The following is a 16,146-nucleotide window of genomic DNA, read 5'->3' as shown; positions in this document are numbered from 1 at the left end:
TCTGACCACCTCCAAGGTCTGGGTCGGACCCGGGATCCAGTATCTGAATTTGGGAATCCGAAGTCCTTACCATAAAACCACCTTTGCCAGACAGCAAATCTTCTCCATCCCGGCCAGGAACCCCTGCTGGAGACCCTCCTCCGGTAGGCCTGTTCCCAACTGTTCCTATTCACTGACACTTGTGCACTTAATATTAATCTAAAACCATTTCTTAACCCTTATGATTTCAGAACTGTCTTACAACTACTAATTTTCTCCACCTTCAACTACTGCAACTCCTTACTAATTGGAATACCTTATTCAAACCTCAAACCGCTCCGGATTCTGCAGAACTCAGCAGCCAGAGTTCTGACTGGAACAAAGAGAAATGAACACATAACGCCCATATTGATCTCACTTCATTGGCTCCCAATTAAAGCACGCATCGAACACAAATCAATGACCATCATTCATAAAATTCTAAACAATGATCATCAAGGACTAAATGGCTTAAACATAACCTCCCAGAATCCTCAAAGAAACCTACGTTCAAAAACTCAGGATGCTTAAACATCCCCCCCATCAGAGATGCACATCTGACAACTACAAGAGAAAGAGCCTTTTCCATTGCCTCCCCTAAATTTTGGAACTCCCTACCAAAAGATCTAAGAACCCAACCCAACCTCAAAACATTCAAAAAAAGACCTAAAAACATTGCTGTTCCGCAAATTCTACACTGACCTTCATACTTCTGAACATCCTAACTCCCAATCAAGCTTTCATCCAAAAACCTCAAAATAACTTCTCTCCAACCAGAACAAACAAACCTCCTCCCAATTAATGATACTTTCTGGACTTGAAATGTTTAACCTCTGTTTAATATGCACATTGTTATACTTTTGCACAATTGTTAAAAGAGTTACAATTTAAATTTTGTAAACCGTTATGATGGCTTTACCGAATGACGGTATATAAAACGCAACAAATAAATAAATAAATAAACAATTTATTCACGCCTTCACTTATTGCCGTTTGGTCCGTTCACTGTCACATGTCAGTAAAAGGACCAATCACTTTTCAGAAGGCTGTCCTGAAAAAGAGATTGGTCTTTTCACTGACAAATGCCAGTGAAAAAGACCAATCGGGAACAACCCTGTCGGAGGAGGGTCTCTGGCAGGGGTTCCTGGCCGAGAGGGAAAAGATTTGCAGTCTGGCAAGAGTGGTTTTATGGTAAGGACCTCGAATTCAGATTCTGGACCCCCAGGTCTGATATGGACCGCTTGGCCCACTGGGCCAAACCTTGGAAGGAGGGAAGCTTTAGTCAGGTCAGCCGCTGGGTGCCCAGTCATGTCTCCTACGCACCAGATACCAAGTACGCGCTAGGGATGCACAATTTTCCCTAGTGCGTCCTTTTTAGCATGACAGGTCATTAAATATGACATCGGGTGCCCAGGAGAGGTGGTTGGGCATGCGTTAGGAAAGTGGGTGCTCAACATTGAGCGAAAAGCTTTCCACGAACCGATATTGCATCAGCCTCTAAGATAGAAAGGAAGATATATAAATATATTGAAACAAATCACTTAGATTGCAGTGCTGTATGCTTTTGAATTAGGCTGCACACTGAAAGATTCTTCCTCAGGAGATTCTTCCAAAACATCCTCTCCAAATGCTACTGATTCCAAACCAAATCCATATCTGGCTGCAACAAAAGCTGCTTAAGACTAGAGGGAATTGCAGAAGATCCCTCCAGAGTCTCCTGAGCTTCAGAAATGACAGAACCCAAATTTCTTTTAAATAAAACTGTCCTGTGCATTAAAACCATAAATTCCAGGGAAAACTTCTCTATAGAAGCCTGCACTACCTGATTCGGAAAGGCTGAGTTTGCAGATACCCCCTCCATTGGGGCTAGGATCAGTGGTTCAGGCCTCCCTATATCCAGATCAGGAGGGCTCACAATGGATGCTGTTCCCTCTCTGCTTGATCACCTGCGGCAGGCCCTGAATCGGAGCCAGTGGACAGTTTTGGGTTTTTTTTGTTTTTGTTTTTTTTAACAGCCTTCTTTGGCTCCTGGATCAGAGGAGAATCCCTCAACCTGCCCTTCCATGCATGCTCCGCAGAGGCCAGAGGCTTGCATTGCCCCGTGCCATTTCCCACATGCAGGATACTTTCCCATTTTACACGGCTCTGCACTGCCACCAAAGGCAACCACTTATTCTCTCTTCTCTACTGCAGGCAATAGCTTGTCTGAAAGTCCTCACACAACGAGTAGATAACTGACCGACTTAAGCAGTTCTCCCCTGTATTAGGAGCCCAAGCGCTGCCTCACATTTTATTATTTATTTTTTTAAATAAACTTTGATCAAATACCCTAACTTAAAAATCACTTCTCTGATCCAGTGTACAGGAATCCAAGCAGAAGAAGCACAAAAAGAGAGACGAGAGGCAAGGAAATGAGGGAGCTGGCCCCACTGGCTTTTAGCTCCCCTCAAGGAAGGACAAGAGCACTTCAAGGCCCACTGGCCCTCTGTTCGTCCCTAGTCATCTAAGAGGATAGCCCAAAGGGACCTGCTCACTCTTGGGAGTACTGTAATTTGTCCACCAGAACAGCTGACTGCAGGTAAGATACCTTTACCATCTACTGGAGACAGAGAATACTGTAGGACTGCAGGTGGCACAACATCTTAAGTTCCAGAGTGTACAGGGAACCTTTTTTTGTCAGTCTCTATCTGCTGGTAGATGAGAAAAACCCATCAGTCTGGACTGGTCTGGGCAATAAGAAATACTCAGTTACTGAAATGCTGATGCATTTCTTTAATCCTCACTTATTTTAGTGCTTGTATGTTTTTAATACTCAGTTATGTTTCTCTAATACTTATCTATCGGAGTGTGAGCATCTCTCTATAATACTCATGTACCACACTTCTAACATGACTAACATTCGCTTACTGCATTACTAGTGTTCTCTGTAATACTCATTATTGCAGTACTGGTTTCTCTGTACCATAACACTTAGTTAAGGACAATTAGTGACTATTTTTTGTATGTATATTTCATAACATATTTTGTTATATATGTCTTCTTTAAAAGTCCTTGGAGTTTTCCCGAGGCAGGCAGTTTGCCAAAAGATTGTCATTTTGGTTTACTTTTATTTATTTTTAGAAATTCTCACTTTTATATATATTTATATATTAGTTAACCAATCTGTAATTGTGTTACTAAATTATAATTTATACTTTATTTGTTGATCTGTCAATTGTTTTAATAATTTTTGCAATTTATATATTTTTGATTTTTCATACCCATATATTATTCCACTGTTACTATATTATTTAACTGTTCATTATTGTTTATATTTTTAAGATATATTTTCTTCCACTCTACCATGCCTGCTATCTGGGATGGTAATTTTCAAAAGCCATTTACCCAGGTAAAATGTTTTTGAAAAATTGCCCACCATTCTCATGGGTAAAAGTACTTGTGCTCCACAATGTGTGTACTTTTCCCCATATTGAATGGCAGCTTTGAGTAGGGGTGGGGAATGCAAAAACATCCATAGCAAGAGAAAAAGAAGGTGCAAATGTCTGTGGGTATTTTTTCCTTAGGCGGTTTTCAAAGGAAATGAGGCAAACTCTAAGAGGGAAAAGTAACTATGGACTTTGCAACTCCTGGAAACATTTGAAAATTGCCCCTATATTATTTGAGGTGGGCTTCTCACTGCTTTCATGGGCTGCTGTCTAAACTTAACATAACATATGTTTACAATACTTACTGCAACTCTCACTAGTCTCTCTAGTACTTACTGCAGTGCTTGCCTGACTCTGTAATACTGCAGCACTAGGTATTCTTCTGTAGTACTAGCATCCCTCTAATTCTTCCATGCTTGTTCTTACTCCAGCACTAACATGTTTACGTAACAGTTACAATACTGGGTCAAACCAAGTGTCCATCAAGCTCAGTATCCTGTTTCCAACAGCACCCAATCCAGGTCATAAGTACCTGGCAAGATCCCAAACAGTAAATAGATCCCATGCTACTACTGCACAGTGATAAGTAGTGGTTATTCCTCAAGTCTACGTGGTTAATAACAGTTTATGGACTTCTCCTCCAGGAACTTGTCCAAATCTTTTTTTTAACCCCAGCAATGCAAACTACTTTACCCACATCCATTCTAGAGCTTTAGTTGTGCATTAAATGAAAAATAATTTTTTCCAATTAGTTTTGAATGCACTACTTACTAATTTCATGGAATATCAACTAATCTTTGTATTTTTTGAAATAGTAAATAACCACTTTACAATTACATGTTCTATTCCACTCATGATTTTATAGACCTCTGTCACATTTCCACTCAGCCCTTCCTTCTCCAAGCTGAACAGCCATAACCTTTTTAACCTTTCCTCATAGGGGAGCTGATCCATCCCTTTTATCATTTTGGTTGCCCTTCTCTGTAGCTTTTCAATGTAACTATATCTTTTTTGAGATGTGGTAACCAGAATTGCACACAATACGCCAAGTGTGACCTTACCAAGAAGCAATACAGAAGAATTATGAATTTGTGGTTTAAACCTTCATTCCTTCCTATTAATGCCTAATATTCTGTATGTTTTTTTTGACCGCCATCACACACTGAGCTGAGGATTTCAAAGTATTCTCCACTGACACCCAGGTTCTTTTCTAAGGCCTAACTCCTAATATGGAACTTAACATCGTGTAACTACAGTATGGGTTACTTTTCTCTGTTTATCACTTTGCACGTGTCCACATTAAATTTCATCTGCCATTTTAATGCCCAGTATTCCAGTCTTGCGAGGTCCTCCTGCAATTTTTCACAATCTGCTTATGATTTAACAATTCAGAAAAATTTTGCATAGTCTGAAAATGTGATCATCTCACTTGTTGTTCCCCTTTCCAGATCATTTATAAATATATTAAATAGTATAGGTCCTAGTACAGATCCCACTCCACTGTTTACCTTTCTCCACTGAGAAAACTATTTAGTCCTACTCTCTGTTTTCTATCTTTTAACCAGTTTGAAGTCATGAAATAGGACATTGCCTCCTATTCCATGACTTTTTAATTTTCTCAAGGGTCTCTCATGGTGCACTTTGCCTAACGCCTTCTGAAAATCCAAATACACTATATCCACTAGTTCACCATTATCCACATGTTTAACAACCCTTTCAAAAAAAATGTAGCAGATTGTTGAGGCAAGATTTCCCTTGTGTAAATCCATGCTAGCTGTGTCCCATTAAACCATGTCTGTCTATAGGCTCTGCAATTTTGTTCTTTAGAATAATTTCCATGATTAATGCAGCACTAGCATGTCTCCATATTTACTGCAGTACTAAAGTCTGTAGTACTTACTGTAGCGCTAAAATGTCTCTAACACTTGCAGCAGCACTTACATGCCACTGCAATGCTGCAGCTCTAGCATGTCTCTGTAATGTTTACTGTAGCACTAGCATTTTCTCTGCAATAGTTCTGGATGCCTCTGTTATACTCACTTATTGCAATGCTGTTTTAGATGTTTCTTGTAACTATCATCATGTAAGACAATTTCTGGATTGCAGTTTATGAGCCAGTCTGCATTCTTAAATTCTGGAAGCAGCATCTGATTTTTAGTTTTCTTTCCTTTTCTGCCCCTGGGAACTGGTGCAGACAAACCTGAAACACAAACATCTGTCTTACTGAGCAGGACTTTGCTGAAGCAAATGCACACGCAATAAATTCATTTGTGTAACCAAAAATACAAATGTCTGCTGATTGGTAATTTCAAGGGGAGCCAAATGTGAGCTTTGCTTGCACTCACAGCACAGATATATTTGGGCAGGTGCTGAATCAGTTCTGAGCCACAAAAATCCTGGAGGGCAGTAAGAGGCAGGATTTTAAACATTAAAGGCACCTGTGGACAAACTCATATTTAAAACATGTGTGTCCATCAATAAAAAAATTTACATGCATACCAAAACGCCACTTAATGAGCTATATATATTACATTTTCGTATGTAAGAGGTAAAAAAAAAAAGTACCACAATAACACGTACACACTATTAGTATGCGCATTAACACACAAAACTGTAGCTTCTATGTGCCAATAGAATCTATGAACTAAACAGTGTAAGGTCAAGACAAAACTGAGCATGTGTGAACATCTTTTTCTCATGGCTCAGCTCCCTTACTGCAAACCTGTATACAGGCCACATAAAGCTGCTAGTAAGTGCTGAGGGCAGTCTACAAGAGGAGAAACCAAACAGAAAACATATGCCTGGCATCAGCAACTATCTCTGCCTGCTTCAACACATTCATCACACTGATGGCAGTGAGAAAAATCTGTCAGCCATTAACTAGAAGGGCATCGGCATCCAACTTTTCCCTCTATACAAGCATCCTATAGGGATGAGGCAGTAATGGCATACTGACAGCAGTTCATGCTGAAGACTTGCACCATCTGTGGTCTTCGGACAGACTAACCACAGCAATGGTCATCATCATTGCCACCTGGTTCATAAAGAGCACAAGAATAATTTATAACGAAGGGAAAACTTCGGATGCTAAATCTCCGGCCCTAAATGTCTTCAAAAAGGTTTGAAATGCATCATAAGTTAAAAAACCTGTTTCCATTTTCAGTGGCCAATATGTTCTCAAAAAGTGACTGTAATGTCTCATTGTGTAAAAAATCATGAAAATGCTCTGATCACATTAAAGGTGACAGAAAACATCTACTGGTCGAGGTCAATATAAGTTTTCTAAGGTAAAAATGTGGTCAAGCATTGTGCATAGTGATTTATTAGAGTATCCCTGATACAGCCTACACAGGTGAAACACTGACAGCGTCAGAGAATGGAATAGGAGGAATTGAATAAACCAGGACACCAGGCTTTAAGAGATTTCATTTAAGACTTTTGTGCATTGCCAAAAAGTGCTAGATTTAAGCATATTCATGATCAAAGCATTTTCAAGACTATTTTTATACATATTGGGACATTACAATCAGTCTTTAAGCACTTATTGATCACGGAAAATAAAAATAGAGGTTTTTAAACTTATGTGCATTTCAAACCTTTTTGAAGGTATTTAAGACATTAATGGCCGGAGATTTGGCATCTGAATTTTTTCCTCTGTTATAAATACATTATTCTTGTATGCTTTATTTTTTAGGTGTTTTTGTTCTGACTAATGTATGCACCTTGGGGTCCTTTTTCTGTTTGAACATCATCATCTGCAATCAATGGAAGTTCAATCAACTGATAATTTGACTGTGACTTGTGCTCTGAAATTATTCCCCCCCACTTCTGCTTCACTCATTCCATCCATGCCATGCAGGAACAGCTTTGTCAGAGGGCTACAGACTACAGGTGGAAAGGCTGGAGAACGGCATCCTTCTTCGGTAGTGTCACACCAGTGATAGTGAATCCTTCGACTGCTAAGTTATTGCTGTCTATCTTGTACGAACACAAGCTAGGCTTTAGCAAGTAGCAGCAACAGGTGGCAGCTGACTTGCCCGGAATGATCTTCTGCCTGACCAACCACCTCTCCCCTTGGTTGAGCCCTCAGGTTCTAGCAACCGGCAGGACTTAAGGCTGAAGACGTAGAGGAGTCAAGATCCAATCCAAGGTCATGATGGGCTGAATACAGCAGTCAAGATCCAACAGAGGTCATTGTGTGCTGAAGACAGAAGCAGAGTCTAGATCCAATCCGAGGTCGTGGCAGGCTAAAGACAGAAGCAGAGTCAAGATCCAATATGAGTTGTGGCGGGCTAAAGGCAGAAGTAGAGTTGACATCCAATATGAGGTCATGGTGGGCTGAAGACAGGAACTGAGTCAAGATCCAATCTGAGGTCAAGAGTAACGGAAACAATCCAAGGATCAAGACCACATAAGGGAGCAGGCAACAACCAGGACAGGAACACAAAGAATTGAAGCAGGAGCACAGGACAAACGAGGGACACTGAGCAGCAAGCACTGCCGAACTGCAGGAGACCTGATGCGAAGGCGCCGGCATCCTGAAGCGCTGGGGTTTATGTGCAGAGAGGGTGGTAACGTCATCCATTGGTGCCGAGGCCAGGTTTCCACCATGGGACCCATATCTGCTGGCAAAGTGTGCGCAAGCATGCACCTAGGAGGAGGAGACAGGGCTTGGCAATGGTGGCATCCAACCGCGATGGTGCCAGGGTGAGTGCCGTCAGCCGTGGTGGCTATTGCGATCAGCAAAATGGAACAGATAACAAGAGGCTACCTTGTGACCATCCCTCTAGTTCCCACTTAATACTTTCTGTGAAGCAGCCTTGCCTGCACTGTAACACCTGCCTTGCAGACTATGTGCACCATCTGAGACCATGCAGAATATAGAACACATGCAGTGTAATGTTTCGGCACAATCATGGCAATTAACTGGAACTTGTAGAATGGGCTTTTATTTATAATATTTACAATGCTTGCCTTATACAATGTGCAGTGTGTAAAATAATATTTGGAAAGCTTAGGTTTGAAAATGAATATTCTTGAGTAAATAAATGGGGAATTCTGAAGTGTTCAAGTGTGTGTTGGTGTCTTTTCTCTCTCTCTCCTCCATCTTTCCCCTGTCCTGTCCTCTATTCCACATTTCCCAAAACATTTCCTGCTCGAACAGATCCATCCCCTCCATCAATAACTACAAATGCATCTGATTATGTAAGCCCTTGAAAAACTGTGGGAAATAAAAAGTTAACACCTGGTCTGAGGCACCTGTTAAGTTTTAAGCCTTATCAAGTGTGAGTTCAATAGATTATGGAGGAGAGTACAACCTCATTTATATATGAACCTAACAAGACTCTATGGGGATCCGTAAGCTTCCTCATCCATCCCAGCAAGTTCCACTTCCATCCCTCCTCTCCTTTCCTCTACCACTTAGCCTTTCTCGTCTCTCCCGCTCTCTATTCATGGATTCCCGTTCCCTGGTCCTCCCCTTACTCACCTGATGTCACCCTTTACTTATATATCCCCTTCCTACTTATTATTTTTTCAAGCTACCTTTCAACATTTACCTAATAGCCAATGTAAATGTTCTATTCCCTGATATTGCTCTCACATCTTTTAGAGCCCCCGCTTACGCCCTTTTTGGATGGTTCTCAGGTTCACAACGATAGTCTATTAGTCGCCCTGTTCCAATGTATTGCCTGTTTATTAATGTTTTTGCTGTTCTACTTATTTTTGGGATTTACTCATTTGTTATTTTCGTATTGCTGCTCTAATTTTATGTTTATTAATGTTTTGCGGTTCTATTCATTTTATGTTATGTTATCTTATCACACGCCTTTGTTGTAATGTAACGCCTTAATAGCGATTGTTTTGTTTTAATGGAAACCGATTTGATTTGATATTTTTATCAAGAATGTCGGTATAAAAGAATTTTAAATAAATAAATAATGATATTTCTTCATTTACATGCATATACACATGCATTTTAGCATGTACACACTGTCTTTTTAGATCTTAGAGTGCATGCTAGGTTATTAGTGCTATTTTTGCTTAGCATGCATTCTAAGCTTTAGTGCATAGTCACCTACATTTTTTTTTCACTTGCCCGAAGTTTTATATCTACATATATCTATCTATATAATACATACACACACACACACACACACACATATATATATATATATATATATAGTTTATTAAGATATGTAATATCCCTTTTCCCCCAAATTTTCATATCTTTCTACCCAATTTGCTGATGATTTTCACTTCCATTGATGGCTGAGGCCTGAAGGGAAATTTTTCCTGAGACTACAACTTCTTATGCTGATAGAAATCACCAAAGCAACAGCAACCATCTTTCCCCCTTCCTTGGATTCAAGAGCATCAATGCTATGGCATCCAAGCATTGGCAGACAGGGCTTGGGTCAGGTACGTACTTATTAGGGCCTGATTTACTAAGGCTTTTCTCCCATTCTGTGTCTTTGGGAAAAATGCTTAGCAAACTGTAAGCCCTCTGGTGAGAGGGATATATGTACAAAAAGGGATATATGTACAAAAAGGTGGAATATAAATAAAAATATTATAATTATTACTGTTACTGGACCACAGACTGAAATAAGAGCCTGATGCTCCACAGCACAATGGCTTTAATCACTGGGCGAGCCCTTTCTTATTAAATGGAAATGCTGTAGGCTATGTTCTTCCTTGATCAATTTCTGTCTTACAATAGGCAATTTTAGACTCAAGCTTCACCCCAACCTTTCTGTATTAGGATGTGCCCTTCTTGTACCCTACGTTTGCTCTGCATGCCTGGCCATGTCCTCACACAGGTCCAAAAATTATTTAACACTCTGAAAATGTATCTGAAAATGTTGTTACATGTGATGGATTTTTAGCAAATGACATATTAAGAGCTGTCATCTTTCAGTGATAATCCAAGGATCTATGTGTAGTACACTGCAAAAAATGTGTTTCTGCTGGTCTCTACATCCCTACCTCTTTTACCAAGTTTGAAGTGGCAGATAAAATAGAGGGAAACATGGTCAGGGCATATTTGTGGTACAGTACCAGAGTGATTCTGCAGTGCCTGATTCTGTCCATCTTTGGTAGGAGTGATCAGGTCCCATATAAAGCTCTTGATCTTTTCATCTCCTTTGTAATGTTTGACACAATACACCAACAGCGCCCGGCAGATCATCTCCATATCCTTCTCATTTAAGTGCCATTTGAAGCGTCCAAAAGTTAAGATGTCCTTCCACCGACCCCAGCTTCAGGAAAAAACAAACAAAAACAAAGCCATTTATTCTCAGGCGTCATCACATATAATTTCAGCAGCTACAAAATGCATTTAAAGTTTTCTCTCTCTTTCTATAGGTTCTACTACTTTTGACTTAATTAAAAAGGTTATTTATATAAACACACACAGGCTATTTTTAGGGCAGTATAGATGTGTGTGTATATATACATATATATATATATATATATATATATATAGGAAAGAAGGAAATAAATACAGTTACATTTCATGGCATGTCAGGAATTTTCAGCAGTGCTCCTGGGAGCTGCACAGACAAGAAGTGATTTCTGCAAGGTAGTCACTTCCAGCTGGGACCTCCTGGACTCTGCAATTTGACTGAACATGTGCGGGTGGGTCGGCACTAGCGCGCGCAGGGGGTGGGGTGAATTTTCTAAACCAACGCACGGCGACACCAGTATGCCTTCCCCAGTTCCCTCTCAGTCCGCTCCCTACACCCCTCCCTAACCTTCATACTTTTTCCCCTCTCTTCCCCGACCCCTAGTCCCTATTATTATTTTTTTTTTTTGTTTTAAAACTTACTTCAGCTTCTGAGTTGAAGCAACTTCCGTATACCGGCCGGCTGCCGGCGTGCGCTTCCCCAGGACTGCCCCCTCCCCTCCCTGCCCAGACCACACCCTGCCCCTTTTGCAGGGCCCGGCACTTCTGTACCTAACAGGGGTTATGCACGTGGACCGTCCCGTTCTAAAATGCGTGTGCAAGGCCCGGCCACGCGCGTAACCTATGGTTTATATGCACGAGGCCCTTTTAAAATCAGGCCTATAGTGAACTAGTTTTTTGTGTTTCTTTTTTAAATAAATTAGGAAGACTTTTTTTTTTTTTATTGTGTCTTTTGTGATTGCTCAGCCACTGCAAAGCATATTACATTCAGGTACCTCAGGTATTTCCCTGTACCCAGACAACTTACAATCTAAGGGGCTTAATTACTAAAGGCTTTTTACCATTTTGTGTCTATGGTAAAAATGCTTAGTACATAGGATGCTATGTTTGTACCTGAGGTAATGGAGGGTGAAGTAACTTGCCAAAATTCATTGGAAGTGTCAGTGAGATTTGAACCCTGGCTCTCCTGGTTTGCAGTTTGCTGCTCTAACCACTAGACCACATTTCAGTGTGATTTAATCATCTAATCAAGAAGTTATCCATCTAGATTATACCTGGCTACAACCTATTCCTGAGTAGATTATACCAGGCTGCATCTATTCAGGAAGGACCAGGTAGGAAGGAAGGGAGGAGGCATGGCATTATATATATATATATATATATATATATATATATATATATAAAATAATATTAAAGCAACAGAATTGCAGGGCTTACAAGGTCTGAAGGAGGTACTGTGGGTTAATTTGGAAAGAGGGAATGGAATATCTATTTATATTGGTGACTTCCATCACAGACAAAGAGATGGATACAGATTTAATGGAGGATATTCACAAAATTGTTATGAAAGGGGAGATGCTGTTAGGGGATTTCAATTTGCCAGATGTTGATTGGGACATCCCAGCTGTAGTGTCTTCTAGAAGCAAGGAGATCCTGGATTCTCTGCAAGGAGAATTGTTCTGTCAGCTGTTAATGGAACCCAAACAGGAGGGGGCGATATGGGACCTGTTGTTTACCGGAAGGGATAGTATTTCTGACGTTGTAGTGGATGATCATCTGGGATGGAGTGGTTCAGCATTAGAGCTTAATAGATGAAGGTTCATTCAAAGACAAGGGTCCTAGAATTCAGGAAAACTAATTTTGTTAAAATGGGAGAGTGTCTCAAGAAGTTGTTAGCTGGCTGGAAAAATCTAGGGGAATTAGAAGAGCAGTGGGAAAAACTAACCTTTTGTTAGGAAAGTAAATAAAGGAAAGTGGAAAAGAGGCCACTATGGTTTTCTAAACAAGCAGCTGAAAAGGTAAGGGAAAAGGTTCATAAACTACAAGAGATCACAGAAAATGGAAAGACAGGCAACAATATCTGGAAAAGCTAAGAGAAGCTGGGAAAATAGTCAGGAATGCAAAAATTTCAAATAGAAGGAAGAATAGCAAATGCGGTAAAACTGGGGGGGAGGAGGCAAGATTTTTTTTTTTTTAAAGATATGTTACTGATAGAAAGAAATGCAAAAGTTGCATTGTGAGACTCAGAGATGAAAGGGAATTGTTTAACAAATATTTCTGTTCTGTGTTCACTGTGAAATTACCTGGAGCAGGACCACATAAAACTAACACAATTAAATTAGAAGCGAGTTAAAACTCAATCGATTTTCAGAACAGGGTGTTCTTGAGGAGCTAACTAAACTTAAAAGTAGACAAGGTGATGGGGCTGGATGGGATACATCTGAGGGTTTTGAAGGAACTTAGAGAAGTCCTGGCAACTCCACTGGCTGACCTTTTCAATGTTTCTTTAGAGTCGGGCGTATTTCTGAAGGACTGACGAGGGGCTCCTATTCATAAAAGTGGAAGTAAAGAGGAAGTTGGGAACTAAAGGCCAGTTAGTCTGTGGTGAGCAAATTATTGAAATTGCTGCTAAAACAAAGGATAATGCAATGATTTCCAAGGTAGCAAGGTTTTACTAGAGGTAAATCTTGCTAGACGAATCTGATCAATTTCTTTGATTGGGTGACCAGAAAGTTGGATCAAGGGAGAGTGCTACACGTAGTATACTTGGATTTCAGTAAGGCCTTTGACATGGCTCCACACAAAAGACTTAAAAATAAATTGATTGCCCTTGGTATGGAAACTAGAGTGACTGGCTGGGTTAGAAACTGGCTGATTGGGAGGCGACAAAGGGTAATAGAGGGGTGCGCTACTAGTGGTGTGCTTCAGAGATCAGTCCTGGGACTGATTCTGTTCAACATTTTCATAAGCAACATAATGGAAGGATTGTTGGGAAAAGTTTATCTTTTTGCCAATGATATAAAAATCTGCAACAGAGTAGACAACTAGGAGGGTGTGGAAAACATGAGGAGAGATCTAGAGATTGGCAGCTAAGATTTAATGCTAAAAAATGCAGAGTAATGTATTTAGGATGCAAAAACCCAAGGCAGAGGTACAGTATTGGAGACAAAACTCTTCTAAGAGTGTGATCTGAGGGTGATTTCATCCAATGATTTTAAGGTAGCCAAACTGGTGGATAAAGTGATGGCAAAAGCCAGAAAGATGCTTGGTGTTATGGTTTTGAGGTGTTGGAGTGGATTCTTGGGTACTGTGGTGATGGCCACTCCCACGGGGAGGGGCCCTGTGAGGAACCGCAGTACTAGGCTAGACTCTATTCACGCAGACACAGAGAATTTGTATTTATTATACAGCTTGGTGGTACTGTCCAGGGAGCGGCAGCAGTGAGGTAACCCAGTAGAAGTAGTCCAGGGGTCCTCAGCAGAGGAGACCAGTCCCACATTCGAGTAGATGGTAGGCAGCACAGGGCAGTAGAGGAAGTCCCGGATGCAGACTCCCAGCGCTGAAGCTGAGACAGACTAACAAGGTTAGTTACTCACTGAAGTAGATAGCTGTATTGATGAAGATCCTGGCAGGCACAAGTAGTTGAATTGTAGGCACCAAAGTAGGGAGAGCAGGCCCTCGAAGAGCGAGTACCCGATATCCCAGATAGGTACCTGAAAGAAAGCACAAGGGCCCTCGAGGAGCAGGTACCCTGGTTAGTGAGGAATTACCCCAAAGGGCAGAGAGAGCTTCCAGCAGCAGCAAGGAAGCGGCAGAGCAGCTTAAGACTGGAGGCATTCCAATTCTAACTCGATCCTTGCTAACTCAGTTTGTTAGCAAACGAAGGGCAAGCTAAATTCCAGGATGTTGTGATGTCACTCGAAGGGGACACCCCCGAGGTTCCCGCCATGAAGTAGATAAAGACTTGGGTGGCGTGCGCACGCGAACCCTAGGAGGCCCTCAGGAGAAAATGGTGAACACTGTCACTGTTGCTGTTCCGGGGACGCCGGAGAGAGCGGCATGAAAGATGCGGCAGCAGCCATCTTGAGGAGAGAGAAGGAAGAAAGATGAGGCACAGAGGTCGAAGCCGTCTGAGACCGACGGACGCAACACTTGGCTGCATAGGGAGAGGAATACTGAGCAGAAAAAAGGAGATTATATTGCCCCTGTATAGGTCTTTGGTGAGACCTCATTTGGAATATAGTGTACAATTCTGGAGCCTGCACCTGCAAATGGATATAAACTGGTTGGAGAAGATCAAGAGGGTGGAGTATGGTGCAATGATCTTTTTACTTTGTCACTTTGGTAATGGAACATTTGTCACTTTGACATACATGCTTTCATGTAACCCTGATACTTTAAGCCATGCAAGTCTTGTAGAACCTATTGGTAATGCCGAAGATATAGATGATGGATCAAAGACATCATAAATGAACTTCACTAAATATTTAGGACATTCCTCTGCATCTAAATTGAGTGAAGAGAATTATTTTTGCATCTCTTGGCTTACAGATTCTGAGGTCTCTGATTTTCTGTAAAGTATTATATAAATATTGTATCATTGGGAATTGATGTACTGAGATCCTGGATTACAACATCACTGACAAACAATTTTTCCTGCTAATCGTTTGGTATCCTTTCCTGGAGGAGTGCTGGAAAAAGTTATTTTCTAGCTTTCTTTAAAGCTGTTTTTACCACTACTGAATCATGAGGAAGCTGAATCTTATGTCCTGATATTGGTGGACTTTATACCTCAAGTCTTACTTCTTGTCCACTGGTGATATTTTGAGGGGTTCCTACCAGATGTTTAACTGAAGATCCTGGAGTTTCTTTAGTACCAGGATAGCCATTGAGCGCTTCGATGGTTAAATGGGATTTAACATTCCAGGCAATTATTTGTTGCTTGTCTTCTCATCCTCCAGCTCAATGATGATGGCAGCTGCCAAATTCTGGATAGGATATATCTTGTAGAGATGTGCATCGGGTGCCCGATCATTTCCGCTTTTGGTTTCGTGTAGCCGCGGGAAAAGTTCGTATTCCCGCAGATCGGCATTTTTATTTTGTATAGAATCGTTTTCGGTTTAGTGTGCACCTCGATCCTTCACATTTAATTATTTACAATTATTTACAAAAAAAAAAAACCAAACCCACCCCAACCCTTCAGATCTAATTATTTACAATTCCCCACCCTCCCGACGCTGGGGGCCTAGGAGCGATCTCCCGCTCTCAGCCCGTCGGCTGCCAGTAAACAAAATGGCGCCGGTGGCCCTTAGCCCCTGTCACATGGTAAGGGCAATCGGTGCCATTGGCTGGCCCCTGTCACAGGGTAAGAGCAATGGACGGCCGCTGCCATCTGTTTTTCTAATACGAGGTGAATTAGTGTTTAGGACCTGATTTAATATTTGTAGTGTTGCCTTTTCATAGATAGGGTTGTTATGTGTTCCATAATGCAGGTGTAACTTTGTGCAGATTAGTTTC

The 16,146-nt window shown here is 41.1% G+C and overlaps 1 protein-coding gene across 4 annotated transcripts in view; it reads right to left on the bottom strand.

Annotated features, from left to right (window-relative positions):
- Positions 1-16,146, bottom strand: part of CHD6 (chromodomain helicase DNA binding protein 6) — a 586,770-nt gene that overhangs the window by 177,316 nt on the left and 393,308 nt on the right. For all 4 annotated transcript variants that reach the window (XM_029614845.1, XM_029614844.1, XM_029614846.1 and 1 more), the window contains 2 exons: positions 10,503-10,702; positions 5,484-5,643 (listed from right to left, as the gene is read on the bottom strand). In XM_029614845.1, the coding sequence (XP_029470705.1) occupies positions 5,484-5,643; positions 10,503-10,702 (360 nt within the window). The remainder of the gene's footprint in view (positions 1-5,483; positions 5,644-10,502; positions 10,703-16,146) is intronic.

Source organism: Rhinatrema bivittatum, chromosome 8 (genome assembly GCF_901001135.1).
Source record: "Rhinatrema bivittatum chromosome 8, aRhiBiv1.1, whole genome shotgun sequence".
NCBI lineage: Eukaryota > Metazoa > Chordata > Amphibia > Gymnophiona > Rhinatrematidae > Rhinatrema > Rhinatrema bivittatum.
Note: the sequence above shows the minus strand (reverse complement) of the source record. Positions and strands in the feature narration are given on the sequence as shown.